This window comes from Cebidichthys violaceus, unplaced genomic scaffold (genome assembly GCF_023349555.1).
Source record: "Cebidichthys violaceus isolate CVI_PGR_0920_01 unplaced genomic scaffold, fCebVio1.0.p SCAF_27, whole genome shotgun sequence".
In the NCBI taxonomy this organism is placed as follows: Eukaryota; Metazoa; Chordata; class Actinopteri; order Perciformes; family Stichaeidae; genus Cebidichthys; species Cebidichthys violaceus.
This window is the reverse complement of record NW_027176450.1, coordinates 1,631,257-1,650,160: the sequence shown is the minus strand read 5'-3', so window position 1 is coordinate 1,650,160 and position 18,904 is coordinate 1,631,257. Positions and strand designations below refer to the sequence as shown.

At 42.7% G+C, this 18,904-nt stretch overlaps 1 protein-coding gene across 2 annotated transcripts in view; it reads right to left on the bottom strand.

The window, feature by feature from the left end:
* sptbn4a (spectrin, beta, non-erythrocytic 4a) overlaps window positions 1-18,540 on the bottom strand; it is a 30,159-nt gene extending 11,619 nt beyond the window's left edge. The window contains exons 1-8 of one of the 2 annotated variants that reach the window (XM_068721385.1): window positions 17,793-18,540; window positions 17,415-17,569; window positions 5,318-5,581; window positions 4,524-4,757; window positions 4,209-4,298; window positions 3,845-4,123; window positions 3,624-3,754; window positions 3,254-3,458 (exon numbers count right to left, since the gene is read on the bottom strand). In XM_068721385.1, the coding sequence (XP_068577486.1) occupies window positions 3,254-3,458; window positions 3,624-3,754; window positions 3,845-4,123; window positions 4,209-4,298; window positions 4,524-4,757; window positions 5,318-5,581; window positions 17,415-17,537 (1,326 nt within the window). In that variant the 5' untranslated portion in view covers window positions 17,538-17,569; window positions 17,793-18,540. Of the gene's footprint in view, window positions 1-3,253; window positions 3,459-3,623; window positions 3,755-3,844; window positions 4,124-4,208; window positions 4,299-4,523; window positions 4,758-5,317; window positions 5,582-17,414 lie in introns of both variants that reach the window. The other variant, XM_068721384.1, reaches the window with a different exon arrangement.
* Between the last annotated feature and the right edge of the window lie 364 nt (window positions 18,541-18,904).

Below are 18,904 nucleotides of genomic sequence, written 5' to 3'. Positions count from 1 at the left end.
ATGGACAACTGATTACAGGCGTTGCTGACATTGTTGTCTTTACTAGCAGCTGTTGTCCAGTTAAAGTCTGTATATCTGCGGAGGAAACAGCTGTTGTAACGATTAGCGAGCGGCGTGTCCAGCGGCGTTATCATACCTACGGACCGGCCGTCTGAAGTCAGGTTAGCGGCTTTGAGCAACCAATCTACTTCCTATTTACAATGGCCCCACCCGCATGGCCAGTGTAGTGAATAGTCACGTGATATTCGTTTTCAGGCGTTGTAGTCTGGACGGAGGTCGTCTCGAAAAAAACAATACTGAAACGCCGCGTGGACGGAGATCGTTTTTGTTTGTTAAAACTTTTTTTTTTTTTATTAGTGTGGATGTAGACTCAGTGAGCCGCAACAGAGGGGCTGAAGAGCCGCATGAGGCTCCAGAGTGCAGTGATGCAATTCATTGACTGATGCAATACATGCTAGCTTTGTAAGGCTCATATTATTACCGTATTTTTCGGACTATAAGGCGCACCGGATTATAAGGCGCACTGTGAATTAACGTGTCTATGTTCACACATAAACCGCACCGGATTATAAGGCGCATTAAGCAAAACAACACAGTCCGGTAAATCAAACTTTATTCAACTCAGTTGTAACAACAAATACCGGTACAGAAAACTACACTCACTTATCGATTCATTCCTCTTCCACAAATCCATCGAATTCTTCATCTTCAGTGTCTGAGTGAAACAGCTGTGCGATTTCGGCATCAAGAATGCCCGAATCCCTCTCGTCATTTTCCGAGTTAGTCTTGTTGCTGTTATTGGTACTTGGCTGTTCAGTGATGATTCCAGCTTTCGTGAAAGCTCGGACGACAGTTGCGACCGACACCTCAGCCCACGCATCAGCAATCCATTGGCAGATAGTGGCGTAACTAGCCCGGCGTTGCCTCCCGTGCGTACCGTAATGCTCCGAATATCCATTGAGCGGAGCGGCTTCGTCGTACTTACACATTTCGACAGATTTTTGAGCGCATTGTACCACATAAAATCGATCAATAAGCACAACAAGTAACCATACATAAGGCGCGCTGGATTATAAGGCGCACTGTCAATTTTTGAGAAAATGTAAGGATTTTAAGTGCGCCTTATAGTACGAAAAATACGGTATTGTTATTATTATTATCTTCACCAGGAGAAAAGGTATTCGGTTGTGTGTGTGAGTTCGTGGGTGTGTTTCTCGGTGTCTGTCCATGGCTAATCTCGCAAACTGCTTCAGCTTAATATTTTTGGTGCTCACTTATGACTGTAGGCTGAAGGACCTCTCATGGTTTGCAGTGATTCACACCTTTTGAAAATGTGTTTTATTGACTTTTTTAGACTGCAGACTCCTCACTACTCGTAACTGGCCGTTAGGAGGCGCAACAATTTTAATTTGTATTATTATTATAAAAATGATTGGATGTCTGTGAGAGAGAAATCATGAATGAAATGTAATCACTCTTTGCTACTTTGTCCACTTTTTCTTCATTGCCAAAAACACTTTTCTTCCTCGTTTTCATTAAACATTCATCTTGGTTCAAAGATTCACAGCTATACAGACGCACAGTCGCAGTGATCATTTAGTCCTATAATATCAACCTACGCCTTTTTTGTCATTATATTTATTTATTCAAGGGTCTGCCTCCAAAGAAGAATTGTGATCATAATGGAAATATTAAGTATAGGCCTACTTACTTTATCCCATTGCATTTTTGCTTATTGGCTCCTGGAATGTTTGACAAAGACATTTATATTGTGATCACAAGAAAACTGTGTTTGGTATCATTAAAATCAAATTATAATCTCGAATACAAATCAAATCAGAAGATTACAGGGCTTAAAACCTTTTGGACCCTAGACCGATTTTTAGGCCCTCAGCTCGAAAATCGCATACCCATACGATAATGAGTGTAGCGTTGCAACTGTAAGGGCTATTTTAATACTTTTGGTATTAAAATAACCCTAACACTTGTGAGATGTGTTGATATGTGTAAATATCAGTATATATGTTACTGGTTAAGAGTAGATTATTAAGATGGCAGACAGCACAAATTGAAAATTCAAATTTTTTTTTTGCTGCAGAACATCTCAAATTAAGGAGCTGGTTTATGATGTGATCGATTATGCGGATTATGATGATGGCTTTGTTTTGTAAGTAAAACTGTGAGGCTGTGTCGTAGCGGAATGTGAAAAAAATGGCTGCGACCGTCTGGTCGCTAGCGATTTCCTGAGCTAACGGGTGTTAGCATTGAATTAATTTTTCAAAACGTTATTGGCATAAATGTGGCAAGTGGGACTGCCTAGGAGGCACTATACCGATTGTGTTACTTGGTATTATACGTAGCTTTATCATATGTTGTGTTTGGAGTGTGTACAAACAGCTGAGATGACTTTGTAGCGCAGGAGCTGCAGTTTGAGCAGGTATGCGGCATCATTATATTCGTTACTGATGAGTGCACGTTATGAGTGGATTCATTTTTGGATGCATGCGTTGCCCCCGCCGGTGGGGGCGCTCGGGTCAGATTGGTTAAATCTAAATGTTATATTTAATGTTTTCTTTTGGTTTATCTTAAATAGGATAAACAAAATATAGGGTGTGTTTTGTGATGGAGAATTTTCCCTGTGCTACATTTCTACTGTGACCTAGTTTATTCGCCACTAACAAAACTATATATGTGACATATGATTGTGTACCTAGCAGAATGGTAACAGGACCGTATGTGGTATCTCTGCCTTTGCTTTGATAAGAGGGAGTAACTCAATGGGGGTGCAGTTTAACCAGAGAATGTTCCCAGGGGTAATCAAGGGTAGTCAACCCCCCCCCCCCCCAGTGCTGCAGTCTGTATGACGATGAAAGCCTTCTCCGGCCAGAGAATAAATGTCAAAAAGACAAACTTCTTTCCTGAATGTTTCTTGTTTCAGTATTCAGTATTATAGGACTCACTCGGTACTATTGAATAGTTTTTTTTTCACCACAGTTTAGAGGAAGATGTTTGAGGTTAAAATTTTGGTTTTATTACAATCTTTTAACTTTTTGTAGAACAATAAATACAAGAGGTAAATAAATATTCACTGCCTTTCAATAACAACTCCCAACTTGATATGACTATTTTCACTGTGTTTTCTATTACTGCTTTCACTCTTGGCCTCAAATTTAGTGTGAAAGTAAGACACTTTTTTTAGTGAAAATTATAGTTAAAGTATTTGTTTCACCAAAAAACGTGCTGATGAACTGACCGTGACATCCTCGAGGTCATGGCCCAGCTCAGTGGAACTGGCCACCGTCTCTCGCTCAGTGATCCACTTCTCTAACTCCTCCACGTCTTTGTTGAGCTGATAGAGCCAGTACTGCTGCTCCAGCTTGGTCTTCCTGTGCTCCACCATGTCCTTCAGAGACACATACAGCCGGTCTATGTGCGACTGCTGCTTGGTGAGCTGCTCACTGTTGAAAATAGAGGGAAAAACAAAACGTTACAGCTGCCAGCAAGACGAGCATTGACGATGTCGCCCTTGTGTTATCCTACATGGCACATGGAACATGCAAAGATTAAGCTTTACTCTTTCTTTGGGCCATATGTGCTGCTTTGTGGGTGCACGTGAGCCACACCTTTCTGGGTGTCCAAGTTCCAGTAGACGCTGGCACTGCTGGGATAGCATGCCTACTGTCTCTGCGTATGTTTCCACCGTTTGCTCCAGAGCCAGGTGGGCCTTCAGCAGCTGCAGGGTGCTCACCTCGTCCTGAAAACAATGATCAGAACAACGTCAGGATTCACTTTCACATTCGTGCCAAGAACAAAAAAACAATATGAGCGACAGCCGTGCCCGTACCGTGCCTCTCTCTTCGTTGACCAGATGGAGCTTCTGACCTGACAGCCAGGACTCCACTTTAGCTGCCTCGCTGTAGTACTGCTGAGCCTGCAGTGTGGCGTCCAGCATCACACACCGGCGCTCCGTCTCCAGCTGCAAAACCTCCCACAGCTGGCGCACATGCCCGGCCCCTTCGCGCACAAACTCCACCTCGGGAGTCCTCAGCGAAGCGATGATCCCTGCACGGTCCAGAACCTCCTCCACGCGAGCCCGCCGCCCTGTCAGCTCCCTCTGGAGTGTCTGAAGGACCAATCAGAGGTGAGTTCCCAGACTGAGCGTGGTTGGGTCACATTTCAGCCCACCAAACGTCGTCTTGGACACTTACCTGGTTCTTTTTTACATGCTGCTGTACACTCTGAAGGTTAGTCCCATAATCCTTACAAGAGGCCAGGGGAAGCCTCTCCTGAATCCACAGCTATCAAGTAACCACAATCAGGTCATTATATTTCTCAGAATCAAACATGGAAGCTCCGACACTGATGCATTGCCACAGGCATTCGTTCTCAGTCTGATTCCTTAACATGCACCATAATACCATATACTGACAGATGTTCAAAAGGGAATTAAAAACAGTGTATATGGAAGAGGAAGTATGTGGAAGGAAAAGAATAGGGAACAGAGAAAAGAAGTGTGCACTCACTATCTCGTCCTCCAGGTCCTGGGCGACCTGGTGCATCTCTTTGGAAGCCAGCAGAATGCGGCGTCTCTCCTTCAACGGCTCAATGAGGCGGACGATACGGGTCTCCACCATGCCCGACTGCTCGCCGCCCTCCCTGTCACCTGCAATCAGCCCTTGCTGGGGTAGGCAGACCCCCTGCAAACTACCCAGCTCTCCCACATCCTTGTAAAAGTCCCCAATCTGAGACTCCATAGCCTGCACCGGGGAGGAAGGGGGGAGGTCATGTTACAGCCAAATGAAAGACAGACAAACACAGCACATCAGCTGTTTTCCTATCGGAAAAGTTCAGTGTTATATAACTGACTGCCTTATTTTAAGGAAAAAGAAAAAAAAGCATGTGGTGCATTTTTTTCATGCCACCAAAACTCCTGTTTAAGAACACGCCACAACCGCGGCCTGGGTGGACACATGTCCGAGCCGGGGAAAATTACATAAACAACAGCGAGCTGAAGTACGCAGTCTGTCAAAAGCATTAGCCACATCAAGGCAGATTAGAGAGTTTTCGTTCTACAACGTTTCTCATGGGCAAAGGTGCTGTGGAGGTAAGATAAGTCGCATGACACATGGATGAACCAAGGCCTGGTTGTTGTTTTTATTATTTTAAGTCAAGCCCAATAGTAGAATGAGGAGTAGAATAAAACTACTGTACCTAAGTTCTTGAGGTGAAAGTGTTTCACATGTGAAAGAAACATTTGGGTTTTGGTGACACTTAGTGTATTACAAGAGATGGTGGCAGTGAGAGCTCCGAGACTTGCCTGGAATTTCTGGAGCTGCTCGTTGAAGGTGGGCAGATGGTGCACCTGCTCCAGCTGGGGGGGCTGCTGCTCCAGGTGGGAGAGCTGGTTGTCCAGGTCCGAGTAACTCTTCATTGCCGGCTCGGGCTTGTTGTTTTCGAAGAGCTGGCGGGCCTTGGCCTTGGTTGTGCTCTCCAGGTCGGACCAGCACTCTCTGATCTCCTCCAGCTTCTGCTGAACTACGGGACGCAGCTCCGGCTTCTCCTGGATCAGCTCCTGACCCTCCTGGACACAAAAGGTGATGACTGTTATAGACCAATTGTTAAACGCTGACCGAAACCATGACATGAATTTAAGTCAATATGTGTTTTCCCAGGTGTTAAACCTATCCGATTTTTTTTTTAATGCCATTTTGTGTTGGACTCTCCTTTCTTGGCTGAGTGACTCGTACCCTTTGATGTCAGCTTATGCTTCCTATATGGGCTGAGATGATTGCTGCTTCACTTGCTACCACAAATTTGTGAACTGCACTGCACATATCTGTTCACCATTTTAGATTTCAAAAACATTTCTATTTCTGAAATCGAAATGTTTTTATTCTAAATCCATCTTTTTTCACACGACCAACGATTTTAGGTAATTGATATGGGGTCAGATCAGTCTCAATAATTGCAAATGCACACAGAAAGACTCACAAATGCAAACAGAAAGATTCACAAATGCGCACAGAACAATTCACAAATATATTCGATTTACAAATGCACACAGAAGGATTTGCAAATAAATTTGACTCACAAATGCACGCAGAACGATTCACAAATATATTTCTGCATTTGTATGTATTTGAGTGTGGATTTTTTCTATTTGTTTGTGGATTTCTATGTAATTGTTTGTGGATCGCACTGCATTTGTTTGTGGATCTCTCCACATTTGTTTGTGGGTTTTTTGAGACTCCCCTGCCGTGGCCGGATTCACAAATGCGTTTTTTTCAACATGGACCTATCTGTAGCCAATCAGATGTCAGCCTCATTTTCAAACAATCACATGAGCGCAGCTCCCCCCCTCCCCTCCCCACGTGGCTGCCAGCGTGCTGTGTTCACACCAAACACAAGGCCGCCGGTCTCGCCAGGGACCATTTATGTTCATTCGTAAGAATCGCGCTAGACGCGCCGGAGAGGGGGCGTGGCTTATCGTCCTGGAAGCCGTTCAACTGTCCGCCATCAACCATGGACAAATTAACCTATATTTCTGCTTAGTACTTGTTGATGAAGTCCCAGATACCCCGGGAAACTGAACTCCGTCATGTCTGGGTTCATAACATAGTCTGTTTATTTGGGGTTCATATAGCTGTAGTAAACCAGCCAACTGGTGGCTTGCTAGACAGTGGTGGATACAGCTCGATAAAATTCACGGAGCTCCTCCGGACTATGTTATGAACCCAGACATGACGGCGTTCAGTTTCCCGGGGTATCTGGGACTTCCACAACAAGTACTAAGCAGAAATAGGTTGATGGCGGACAGTTGAACGGCTTCCAGGACGATAAGCCACGCCCCCTCTCCGGCACATCTAGCGCGATTCTTGCGAATGAACACAAATGGTCCCCGGCGAGACCGGCGGCGCGAATGACGCATTTAATGCAGCGCGAATAATTCGTCGCGTTTGGTGTGAACACAGCACGCTGGCAGCCACGTGGAGAGGGGAGGGGGGGGAGCTGCGCTCATGTGATTGTTTGAAAATGAGGCTGACATCTGATTGGCTACAGATAGGTCCATGTTGAAAAAAACGCATTTGTGAATCCGGCCACGGCAGGGGAGTCTCAAAAAACCCACAAACAAATGTGGAGAGATCCACAAACAAATGCAATGCGATCCACAAACAAATACATAGAAATCCACAAACAAATAGAAAAAATCCACACTCAAATACATACAAATGCAGAAATATATTTGTGAATCGTTCTGCGTGCATTTGTGAGTCAAATTTATTTGTAAATCCTTCTGTGTGCATTTGTAAATCGAATATATTTGTGAATTGTTCTGTGCGCATTTGTGAATCTTTCTGTTTGCATTTGTGAGTCTTTCTGTGTGCATTTGCAATTATTGAGACTGATCTGACCCCATAATTGATATCCTTTGATGGATTGTCTCTACCAAAGGGAATTGGCCTTCAGAGAAAAAAAGACTATATTAACAGCCCTAACAAATCTACACAGACATACCAAAGCGAAACATGTTATTCTTTACCAGGAACCTGTGGATCTTGTTTTAATAAATTACACTATTGCAAAATGTCACTGTGAGAGTTAACATTTCATGGCGCTAAAAGAGAGTGGCTGAATTCAGTTTTGTCTCGGACCCCCCCAGATAGGCAGGTGTGTGGGGCAAAGTTTGGCCTCGGGCTGACCTAAAAAATCATGTGTGGTAAGTCTAATAAACGCCTGCTCTGTGCTCCTCTGTTCCTCTCCCCTCCCCTGAATCTTGGGCTTTGTTCATGACGTGATGTGGATGAGGAAATGCAGGGAGATCAAAGCTTGTGGCACATTCCCCTTTGTGTCAATGAAGCTCTCCCCTAAAACAGATTATCACCTGTCTCCTTAACTGAGTTTGAGGTGTTTTGACAAGACTTTTGGAAATGTTTTTTTGCAGCATTGTGACTTAAAGTCTCTGCAGATTTGATTCATATTCTAAGAAGCGAGCGTTTCTGCTCCAAATTATTCTTGCATACGATCGCGGTTGATATTTTCATAATTTACTCAGCTCGTGTTGTAATAACAACCATGGACATGATGGATTCGATCTTCTAAATTCTGCTTCCCCTCCTTCATCTTTTTTCGCGGGGAGCTGGACCTATATCCTATTGCTTTCATAATGCAGTGCTGCATTACTCCTCTTGGCACCGGCTCTCTGCTTAACTGCTGCTAGCGCTCACTCGCTCACATCTATCTCTCTCTCGCGCGCGCGCGCTCTCGCTCCTATCTTCCCCCAGACTCGCTCCCCCTCTCATAATGCAGAGCCAGCAGAAAGCAGGTCTCTCTATCTTTCTCCCTCTCCCTTGGCTTTTCTGACATACACAGTGAGGCAGAGGGAGAAGAAATCTGAGGGGGGGTGGAGAGAGAGAGGAGAGCAGAAAGGCAGAGTAAAAAGGAAGAAGGGAGGCAAAACGAGAGAGAATCAAAGGTTTGTGGAGCAGGAACGAGGCTGCGGGTGTGTGCTACAGCCTGGGCACAGTCGGATCCAAAGGGCACCTACAAAAGCATATGTTTGAGGCAGTCGCGGCTGACACAGTGCGATATTTGAATGGCTACCATGGATGAATCGCACAATTACGGCAGCGGAGTTGTGTTGCCGGATTCTGCAGGCTTTTCTTGTGATGCTGATGCAGCATAGTGAAATAGTGGGTGGGATTATGGGGCTTCTTTTATACTACTGGCACAAACAACAATGTGTTCCCACCTACTGGATGCATCAAAGTAACACTATGCAACGTATGCAGTTACCAGCAAAACACTGAAAAGAGTTATAATGCTGCAAATATCACTTCATGTAGATAGCAGCATCCTTCTTTGATGCCATGTCGTCCCTTCTGCCCAACCCACAATGCAACACTGACAAGTATGTATTACTACGGCGATGTCCAACCAGCAAACTTTCAACTTTGAGTGGATGTGCCATTATTTACAATTCTGGATTATTCCCGCCTGATACAAAATTTTAGATGTGACATACACTAAAAATACTTATGCTATAAAATAAATGCTATTTTGCACGCATGAGCTTTAGTGTATTTTCAAGCGTCTTGGATTAGTAAATTAATAAATTCCACTATTTCTAAAATGCATATGCTACAGAGGGTGAATGCATGAGTGGCATGTTCTTTATGAAAGTATCATTGGCATCAAGACAAAAAGTTATTGTCCATTAAAGCAGTTGTTTGAACATGCTGTCATGATTAATAAGTCTTGTATGTAGTAAATTAAAGTGTATTTTTTTTATGGATTAAAATAGCAGGATGGATGTAATAGACAAAAAATACAGATGTGCAGGTTAGAGATGAGTGTTTAAAAAAAAGTATTCAGGATAATGAATGCAGCACAATAAGCTACCAAAGTAAGTAAAATAAGCAACATCTGGAAAGCAACAGTAAACAGCAGGGGGAATAAGTCAATCTATACTGCATTAAAGACGTGACAAACCGTTACTTAATTGTACTGCTGGTACCCGTTTTATTGAAAATTTACTACGACAAGTTTAAACCTCTGAAAGTCATCATTGGATGTTGAAAATATAGTGATTCTAAACCGTTTTGAATTAAGAGATTTTTGGAAATACAATACTTTTAAAGAGCATCAAGACAATAAATATAACAAAAGTAATTAATTAAATCCCAGTGTAACATAGCACATTAGCATGAGCCTTTTGCGACGATGTATCAGCGCTGCTACTTCATCTAGTAGTGGCAAATACATTTCCGGATAAAACAACTTGATTGCTAATTGAACAATCCCAGTGAGCACCAATCGGGATTGCAACGTTGATTTCAGGGTTGAAAACTGGTTGAAATTCGGTCTGAACGTCTAAGACCTATTTTCACCGTCTTTTCAACCGGCTAAATTGCAGTTACAACATCAACGTCACAAAACACCAATTTGTTTTAAAATGTTGATGCTTTGTTCAGTTGTAGGTTGACAGAGAGATAATAATGGTTACTATTAACGTATATTTCCAAAGTCATATTACACTGGTCGGTGAAATGTGTTCTACACGATAATATAAATATATAAATATAAAACATAAATATATATATATATATTATATGGAACTATAGACTGTATTCTGTCAACAAGATGCTCCCAGGACATCGTAATGAGAGCAGTGTACATTCTGTCTGTATATTCATGTAAAATACGAGTGTGTGTTTACTGCTGGAACATGCATGCGTAGGGACTTTGAAAGTTCCACAGGTCTGGAAACTCGGCACGGGACTTGCAGAACAAAGTGAACGAGCTGACAGAATAAACAACATACTTTGTAAATACTTGAACTACTGGATTCCAATATTGCAAACGGAAATTAGCACCATTATTATCATTTTATTCTGTTCACAATGCGGGTGAGGCTGCTAGCTTGTAGCGTTAGCATGTTAGCTGGTATCGTACTACATCATGGACCAAGTTAACAAACGTGTGACTGTAAGTTCATGTTGGAGACTGTCTTTATGGGCTGTCGCTGTAGCCCAACATTATCTTGACTTTAAAAGACGTTTAAAACACGGTGATGTTTAATTAAAAGACGTTCAAAAGTGTTTCAAAACTGAACGTTTTTTCACTGACTTTTTGAAGATGTTGATTAAACGTTCACGTTTAGACCAGATTTCACCGGGATTTACAGTATTGGCTTTCAACTGAGAAATGTGTATCTGGTTTGATATATGATATACTATTATTAGCACAAAGTAAAGGATGAAAAAGTATTAGTATTGCAAATCCCGTTGACATCCCGTTGATCTGGTGTTCAATCAACATCTTCAAATAGTCGTTAAAAAAACGTTCACTTTTGAACGAATTTTGAACGTCTTTTCAACAGAAAAATGCTCGCTGGGATGCATAGTTTAAAACAACCAAAGTAGCCTGAAATCACATCTTTATGCTTAATATTTACTTTATGATATTGTATATTAGATGGTACAAAATTAAAATGGAGACAATTATCCACCAAAAAGTCCACCAAACTCTGCAGGGTATAAACCCTGTTGTTCAGTGTTGAAATTCCTGCCTGACATTATAAAATGTGTGACGTTCATCATTACTTTCATGATAGAAGAGATATAAATAATTGAGGAAAATGTAACAAGAAAAGCTAATAACAGTCCCAGTAAGTTATGACAGCAAGCCAACATGCACAATACCTGGACCCTGAAGCTGAAGCAGCTAAATGGAATTCAGCCATTCATTCATTTTATTACTTGCACTATATTTTCTGACTGATACTTACTAATATGTTCAGGTAGTTCTTATCCAGCATTCATTGTTATAACTACAAAAAATAATGTGCCATAATTCCTAGATATCCCACAAAATTATTACGTATGTTATCCACGTAATCATGAGCGAAGACACACAGGGCAGGTGGGGTGGTTGATGGGTCCAACAAACAGCTATCTTTCAGCCAAGACACAGTTGTTCATTCCCCATGTGAAAGATGTCACAGTTGATTTATGTCACGTAACTTGCGTACTCAAGTAACCGCACTTCCATTGTTGTTTGAACCCAAACAATTATCTTTACCTTATTCTAACTAAGTAGGTTTGTTGTTTCCTGTGCAGGCGGAAGTTTATTTTGAAAAGAACGAATGCATGTAACAAGCGAAAAAAATCATACCTGTTGCTGGCTTTCACGCATAAAAAATGAAGAGTAACATTTCGTAAGATATCATAGGCACCGTTGTATGAGGATACGTTTATATGTTAAATAAAGTCTGCGTAAGTCTGCGTAGGGAGGAAAGATGGGTCTAACACGGAACTCTCACCCAGAAGACATGGTATTCGTGTCCTGTGTAAAACCAAAAGTTACCTACTTAATTTTAACCCAAAACATGATCTTTTGCTAAACCTAACCAAGTAGTCTTGTTCCCTAAACCTGAACGTAATTAAGACTGCAACTTAAAAAAAAACGTGTTTTTGGACGTCCAGATTTAACATATCGCTCGTTTGCAGAAATGTGGAATGCTAATGTTTTATTCTGGAGCCTGGGTTGCAAAAGTTCTCAGTGAAAAAGGCCTGCTGAGAGATGCATTCTTAGTTTGGGCTCTCTGGGATTTATTATTTGATCATAAAAATAAGAATATAGATAATTCAAGCATAAATTTAAATATATGCTGAATGTATGTCTTAAAGCAGAGGTCTTCAACAGGGGCTCCGCGACCCCTAGGGGGTCCGCGGAGATACTACAGGCTGTCCGCATTATTTTTGGTTGATTAGACAATTAAAAAAAATAAAAATGTATTCACAAATTTAAATGCCTTTAAATACACATTAACATGAATCCAACGAATGGATAATTGGAGGCAGAAGATGTTATCTTTCAGTCAGAAATGCACACATTCAGCGACACACAGGAGCTCTCTCAAGCTGGGCACTGGTTCACTCACAGCGCGAGACTAGCCTGGACCTGTCCCTCCAAGCCTCCAGCACACAAAGAGGAGGACCCGCCCCTATCGCTGCTGTGCCAATCACAAGGCCGCATGTTACGTGCTGGCTCTGTCAGGTTCCCCGTGATTGACCGAGAGCCTATTCAGTCCCCAGCTGACTAAGATCCCAGACACAAGGACGCACGCTGCAATGTTATTTTAAAAGAAGATACCGTTGTAAAAAAAAAAAATTGTAATTAAAAAATGACATTTTCTTCACCCACGAATCCTTGTGCAATCATTTTTGCAAGATATTCCTGGCTAAAACACTGCAGCTCCTATCCAAGTGTATGGACATTGTTATGAGCGAAAATGGATTGTTTTGTAACTCGACCAAAAAACATGAATCAGTCCATTATTTTAATAGTTCAGTATTGTACAAGATAACAGGTATGTTTATGCATGGCAGTGGCACTAATAGGCCATCACTCATTTTTCGTTTCCACATTTATGTTTAAAATAAAAACGTCAATTTGAATAGCTTGTATGCATGATTATCATGCAATTGACAGACAATGTTGATGTTGGCATTGGTATCAGTTCACAAGGTGTGTTTATAAATGTCAGTGGCACGGCCACCCTACTCACTGTACCTTGCACATGTTTAAAATAAAAACATGAATATATGAACCTGTGTATTATTTGAATAGCTTAGTATTGAATGCACAATAACAAGGTATGTTTATACATGGCACCAGGCCCGGTTTAATATAAAACACAATTTTATACAATATATATATAGTAGGGGGTCCCTGCTCCAAATCAGTTTGGGGGCCCTTGGCCTGAAAATGTTGAAGACCCCTGTCTTAAAGAGAAGCCATCATACCTTCTTTGTCTCCAGTCACATGTAAAGGAGGGTGACGATAAAGAGTAAAAAAGTGATTTGAAATTTTTTATTTCAACTTTTGAAAGGGGCAGTATCTAAATATTAAGACGGCACTAATATTTTGGCATGTGTAAATATGTAAGCGGTGCAGTGTTTATCAGTCAGTCACTGATCCCTGTGCTCCAGGCGGACAGGCCCATGGGTTGTCTGTGCGTTGACCCCTGAGCCCATGCTGAGGCTCGGCACAAGGTCGGCCGTGAGTCCTCTCACTGTAACAGGGAAGCACCCACAGATCCTCCACACACACACACACACGCACATGAGTTGGCCGGGAGCTGTGCGTCATGTGCTGCTTCATGCTTCATGTGCTGAGTAAGTACTGAGAGAACAGAGGTGAGGGGTGGAGGCGGGAACCCTTTCAAAAAGAGTTCTCCGATCACGGCAGCACGTGGCGTCATCTTTTCTCTCCGTCTCTCAGGAAACGACGGACAGACAGAGAGAGAGAGAAAGACATGGGGGTAGATTATGGGATGCTAGCAGGGTGGCGGAGACATGAGTGTCTCTGGTATCGTCTGTATGTGACTACATACACAGGAACTTTAGGAAATTGTGTTAGTCAGCACGTTAGAGACAACCTCTGTGTAGCGGCCATCTTCTGTCAATCCTTCCAGTTGGTTTTATCTGGTTATTTGGAGTTAAAGGTTATTCAAATACGCTGATGATTCAGAAATAAAGCAGTATCCTGTTTCACTTCATTTTCATTTCAAGCTGAGATGTCGTTCTAGTTAGAGGAGCTCTCTGTGTCTCTCTGATCAGAGTTTTGTTGTAGGCTTGATAGCTTTTTATTATTATGGCAAAATCTTAAAATATTGTGAACATATATTTAAGGCAACTGGTTAGAAGTTGTCATGGTGCCCTAGTGGTTTAAGATACATACCATATAACAATAGACTGTAGATAAGAAGTGGCAGCCATCTTGGATTACGGCCGTTGCCATCTTGACTTTAAAAACGTAAGTGACCATATTAGGACTGTGGAGAAGTGATGTAGAGATGCAGTTTACAGCTCTGATAGGGTGGAGACCTGTCAATCACAGTGTAGCATACTCTGCTTTATGGTCTATTTGACTCTAAAAGGAACATAATCTACTAAATGAACATCATGCTGTATTGAAGAAGACTTGAAACTAGAGATTGAGACCATAAACTCATGATTACAATGTTTACTGAGGTAATAAATCAAGAGAGAAGTAGAGTCATTTTCTCATAGACTTCAATACAACCAGAGCAGTCGCCCCCTGATGGTCAGTAGAGAGAATGCAGGTTTAAGGCACTTCAGCATTGGCTTCACTTTTCAGAGTTTGACTCCTGCATATAAACTGCACTATTGAACATCAGGAGCTGGTAATAACATATTTGTCTTTAAAACGACACAGAATATAGTTAATTTAATTAAATGAAGAAATGTTTTAAACCCAGTCACATATACTATATAGTTTATATTTTAGTTATCTGTGATAATAAAATCATGTGTGCTGAGCAGACACCAACTCAAGTGTCCTCAACTCGAGTCCAGCTTCTGTTGAATGAATCATTTCATTCTATTTCACCAGTGATGAAGATAATAACAGGCATATGATGAGGATGTTAACAGCGGTCCCACTAAGTCGCTTTATATACATATGCAAATGTCATTGTTCCACCATTTGATTATCTGTTTTGGCTGTAGAGCCACACATTAAATCGGGGTTGCAACTAGCATGTTTCATTATTGATTAATCTGCTTGATATTTTCTTGATTATTTATATAAATTGCTTGGTCTATAAAATGCCAAAAATCAGGGATAAAAGGCTGTCGCCATTCCCTAAAGCCTGAATCCTACAGCTTCAAATGACTTGTTTTTTTTCTCAAACCCAAAGCTGTTCAGTTTACAATGCTATGAAACAGAGAGAAGCAGCAAATCCCTGCATTTGAAAAGCCGTTGGAACCAGAGAATGATCGGACTTTTGCGCGGAAAATGCGATTAATCAATTACAGCTTAATTTTCTATCAATTCACTAATCCTTAAATTGACTAATCGTTTCAGCGCTAGAAAAATAGAAACAAAAAACGTAAGTGTAAAAATAGATCTGGCAAATCATGTTAGGTTCAGGTAATGAGTTCCATCCATAGTCTTGTAGCCTGTATTGTTAAATTCACAGTGAATGATAAAATTGGCGTTATTATGGCATTAATGTCACATGGAGTAGCACTCATAGTGAGCTCCAAACATATTTCTGTTTGATTACATCTTTTATAGTTCCATTTGAGCAATGTTGCTACATTTGATTATTAACTTTCCCACATACGGGTCTCTCTACTTTTGACGTTGTAAAAATAACATCTTGTGTGCCCACTGTGAATAAAAACAACTTTAATGTTGTAATATCACAAACAGATTATCCTGAACTACTAAGCCACAGGACGTAACACTGTCAGAACACGTATGAATATGGCTGTACAGACTCTAAACCTGTAACTCTAAACAGTCTGTAGCAAAGACAAAGTAAAGAAAGAGTCATCTACTAAAAGCACAAACCCATCTGCACACATTGAGCAATACAAGTAATCTTTTCTCTCTATTGCATCGAGACTGAACTAAGAGGAGGTGTCTGCCGGCTCAATTGGGAGGGTCTAGACTGTGATGAACTTAGTGACGGCTAATGAGGACTTCCTCATTAGATCATATGCAGCAGTAGGCCTCATCTTCATGGGCCATGGTTGTAATTTGTTACGCCACTATTGTATGAATATTTAATAATAACCGTATATACTACGAAAACATGAATGTGTAAAAATCTATACCGTCTAATGAATTTTTTAATGTATTCAATAAAGAATTAATAATTAAAACGGTTGGAAATGTCAACAAAACCTCTCAGGATGTTATCAGAGATGTAAATACATTTTAGCAAGGTCACAGTCTGATAAACCTCACCAGCACTATCGCATTATTCAACATTTTTCTTTTAAACATGTGTCCAGGAGCCACTTGTCATGTATTTCAGTCACACCGTGTCATCGGTGCAGGTAGAGGACTGACAGCAGTAACTCATTCGCTTCTAGATTAGCGAATTGAGTATCCAATATTCAAAAAACACACACACTTTACACTGAAGCACTTCCTGGTTTATCCAAATCCCAAAGATGTCATCAATCTGAATCAATTATAAAACAGTGCATCTCTAAAGTCAGCGATTCTGTTTAAATTGTTTAAAAGCATCAAAGGAGGTTACACTGTGATAAACGATGCACATTTCTACATGAAAATATAATATAGTATTGGCTTATGCAAACATTTCCACTAAGAGCTAAACCCACTTGGGTCTTGTGTTCTCCACATGTCCTCCTCAGCAGCAGGAGCTTTACGTGTGACAGAGCCGATCATCACGGCTTACTGAAAGACAGCAGCGATATGTTTGACTGTTTGACTTTAGCAGAGATGGAGGGAGTCTCATTGACTAATAAAGAGCCCACCTGAGCTTCACCGAGGCAGAGGGCATGGAGAACATTCTGTGTGGATGGGACGGTTGCTCTGTCAGGGGAGCAAAGCATGATGGGAATGTGGGGCCCAAAAAAAAAGGCAAACCTGAAAATGTGTTCATGATGTGAGCTGACTATGTGTATGTGTTTAGACACCTTTTGTATATACATGGACATGAAAAAACCTGCATCCTCTGTATGTTTAGCCTCCACTGCTGCAGAGCTTTAAGTGTCCTCTGTGTGATTCACTGTAACCTCCATAACGGAGCTGTGAAATCCAGGTGATCTCACCTCTGGGCAGAGACACCAGAGAACCACGGGGGGGGGGGGGATGTACCACCTGTGAACCGGAACAACACCGCCACCATGGCGACGTAACCTTGAGAACGTAATTCAGGATGTCCCCGAGCAAAGTGATGAAATGAAAAGCTGAGTGATGACATCTCTCACACTCTCACCTATTACCATTCCACTGCCACCACACCCACTGTCACTCATGTTATGCTCTCACCTGCTCCGGCCCGTCCGACCTCCCTCTCCATCCCTCCCTCCCTCCATCATCATGCCCTGTTCACCTCCACTCACCTGCTCGATCTTGGCAAGCCATTCCTTATTGCGGGCCAGTTCTGCCATAAAGGCCTGGTGCTTCAGCCACTTCCTGTGTAGCTTTTGAGCCTCGTCCCGCGCCATGTCTCGGGCCATAAGCATCTTCTCTTCCACCCGCTGTCCCAATCACTCAGCTAGGGGAGACAAAAATAGCCACCATCAGGAGCCCAACGTTTGAGCCGGCCCTTCTTCTCCCCCCTCTTTCCCACAGGACGTCCTGCCTGCCTCCTCTATGCAAGAGCCACCCGCTCTGCTCTGCTCTCCTCTGCAGGGGCCTGGGTACCTGTGCTGTCACCACTCACCCCAACCCCCACCAGACACCCTTTTCTGGAGAAAAAAAAAAATCAAGATAAGCACCTCAGCAGCAGTGGTAGCAATGGAAGCACTCAAGCCCTTCCTTTGGGTCGCCCCTGGGTCCTCATGCCCTACTGTTTCATGGGTCTTGCGGTCCTGATGCTGCAGTGCCTGCTAGCCAGTCTCAGAGAAGGCAAAAAACAAGCAGCGAAATAGAGCAAATGCACTAAATGACAACGCTGGTAAAAGAAATGACACAACACATCCGAGGCTCCTTTCGGCTCACGGTTTGTCTTTCAGTTCCGGATGTCGATTACAATCCAGCCGTCAGCGGAGGTGTAGATCTAGCTTAGCCACAGAGGTGTCTTCCAGCCGGGGCAAACCTGACCATCCGCCGCTCGACCAGTCCCGGTCAATCTGTAGTCTGGTGTAATGATGCTGTAGACAGGAGGAGGAGGAAGACTTGGAGTGGGAGGAGCAGGGTGAACGGGATGCAGAGGCAGTGCAGGGGGGGAAGGCCGGATAACATAAGCTATCCGCTCTTGAAATGTATTGCTCCCGAACGCTGCAAAGATGCCCACGTAGGCTGGTGTGAGATAGCACACTATTTCCTCTCCTCAGTTCCCCCTTCCTCGTGTCCCCGAACAGCTCAGCCGCGGTTGGTGCATGCTGCTGCAGTCCTTGCCTCTCAGCTACGCTCCTGTGTGTGTGTGTGTGTGTGTGTGTGTGTGTGTGTGTGTGTGTGTGTGTGTGTGTGAGTGAGTGAGTGAGTGTGTGAGTGTGTGTGTGCTTGCGCGAGTGTATGTGTGTGTGTGCAATCACAATCAGCACTGCAGTACCGGAGTGGAGAGAGAGGGAGAGAGAGTGAGAAGGAATGAAGGGAGAGAGGAGGAGGGGGGAGAGTGAGAGGAAATGGAAAAAGGGGGAGCGCCAGAGCAAAAAAAAAAGAAGCAGAAGAAGAAGGGGAGAGCAAGTGAATAGAGGGAAAAGATGGTGTTGGTGAGAAGGAGGTGGGGGGTGTAGTGGAACAGAGAAAGGAAGAGAGAGCCTGCGTCATCCCTCAGTGTCACCAGGGACATTTCTCTGCACTAGAAATGACTGCACTCAGAGCGGGAGCAGGATTTGGGGAGGGGGAGGGGGGTGTCCTTTTTAAAACCGCTGAATGGGAGGGAAGG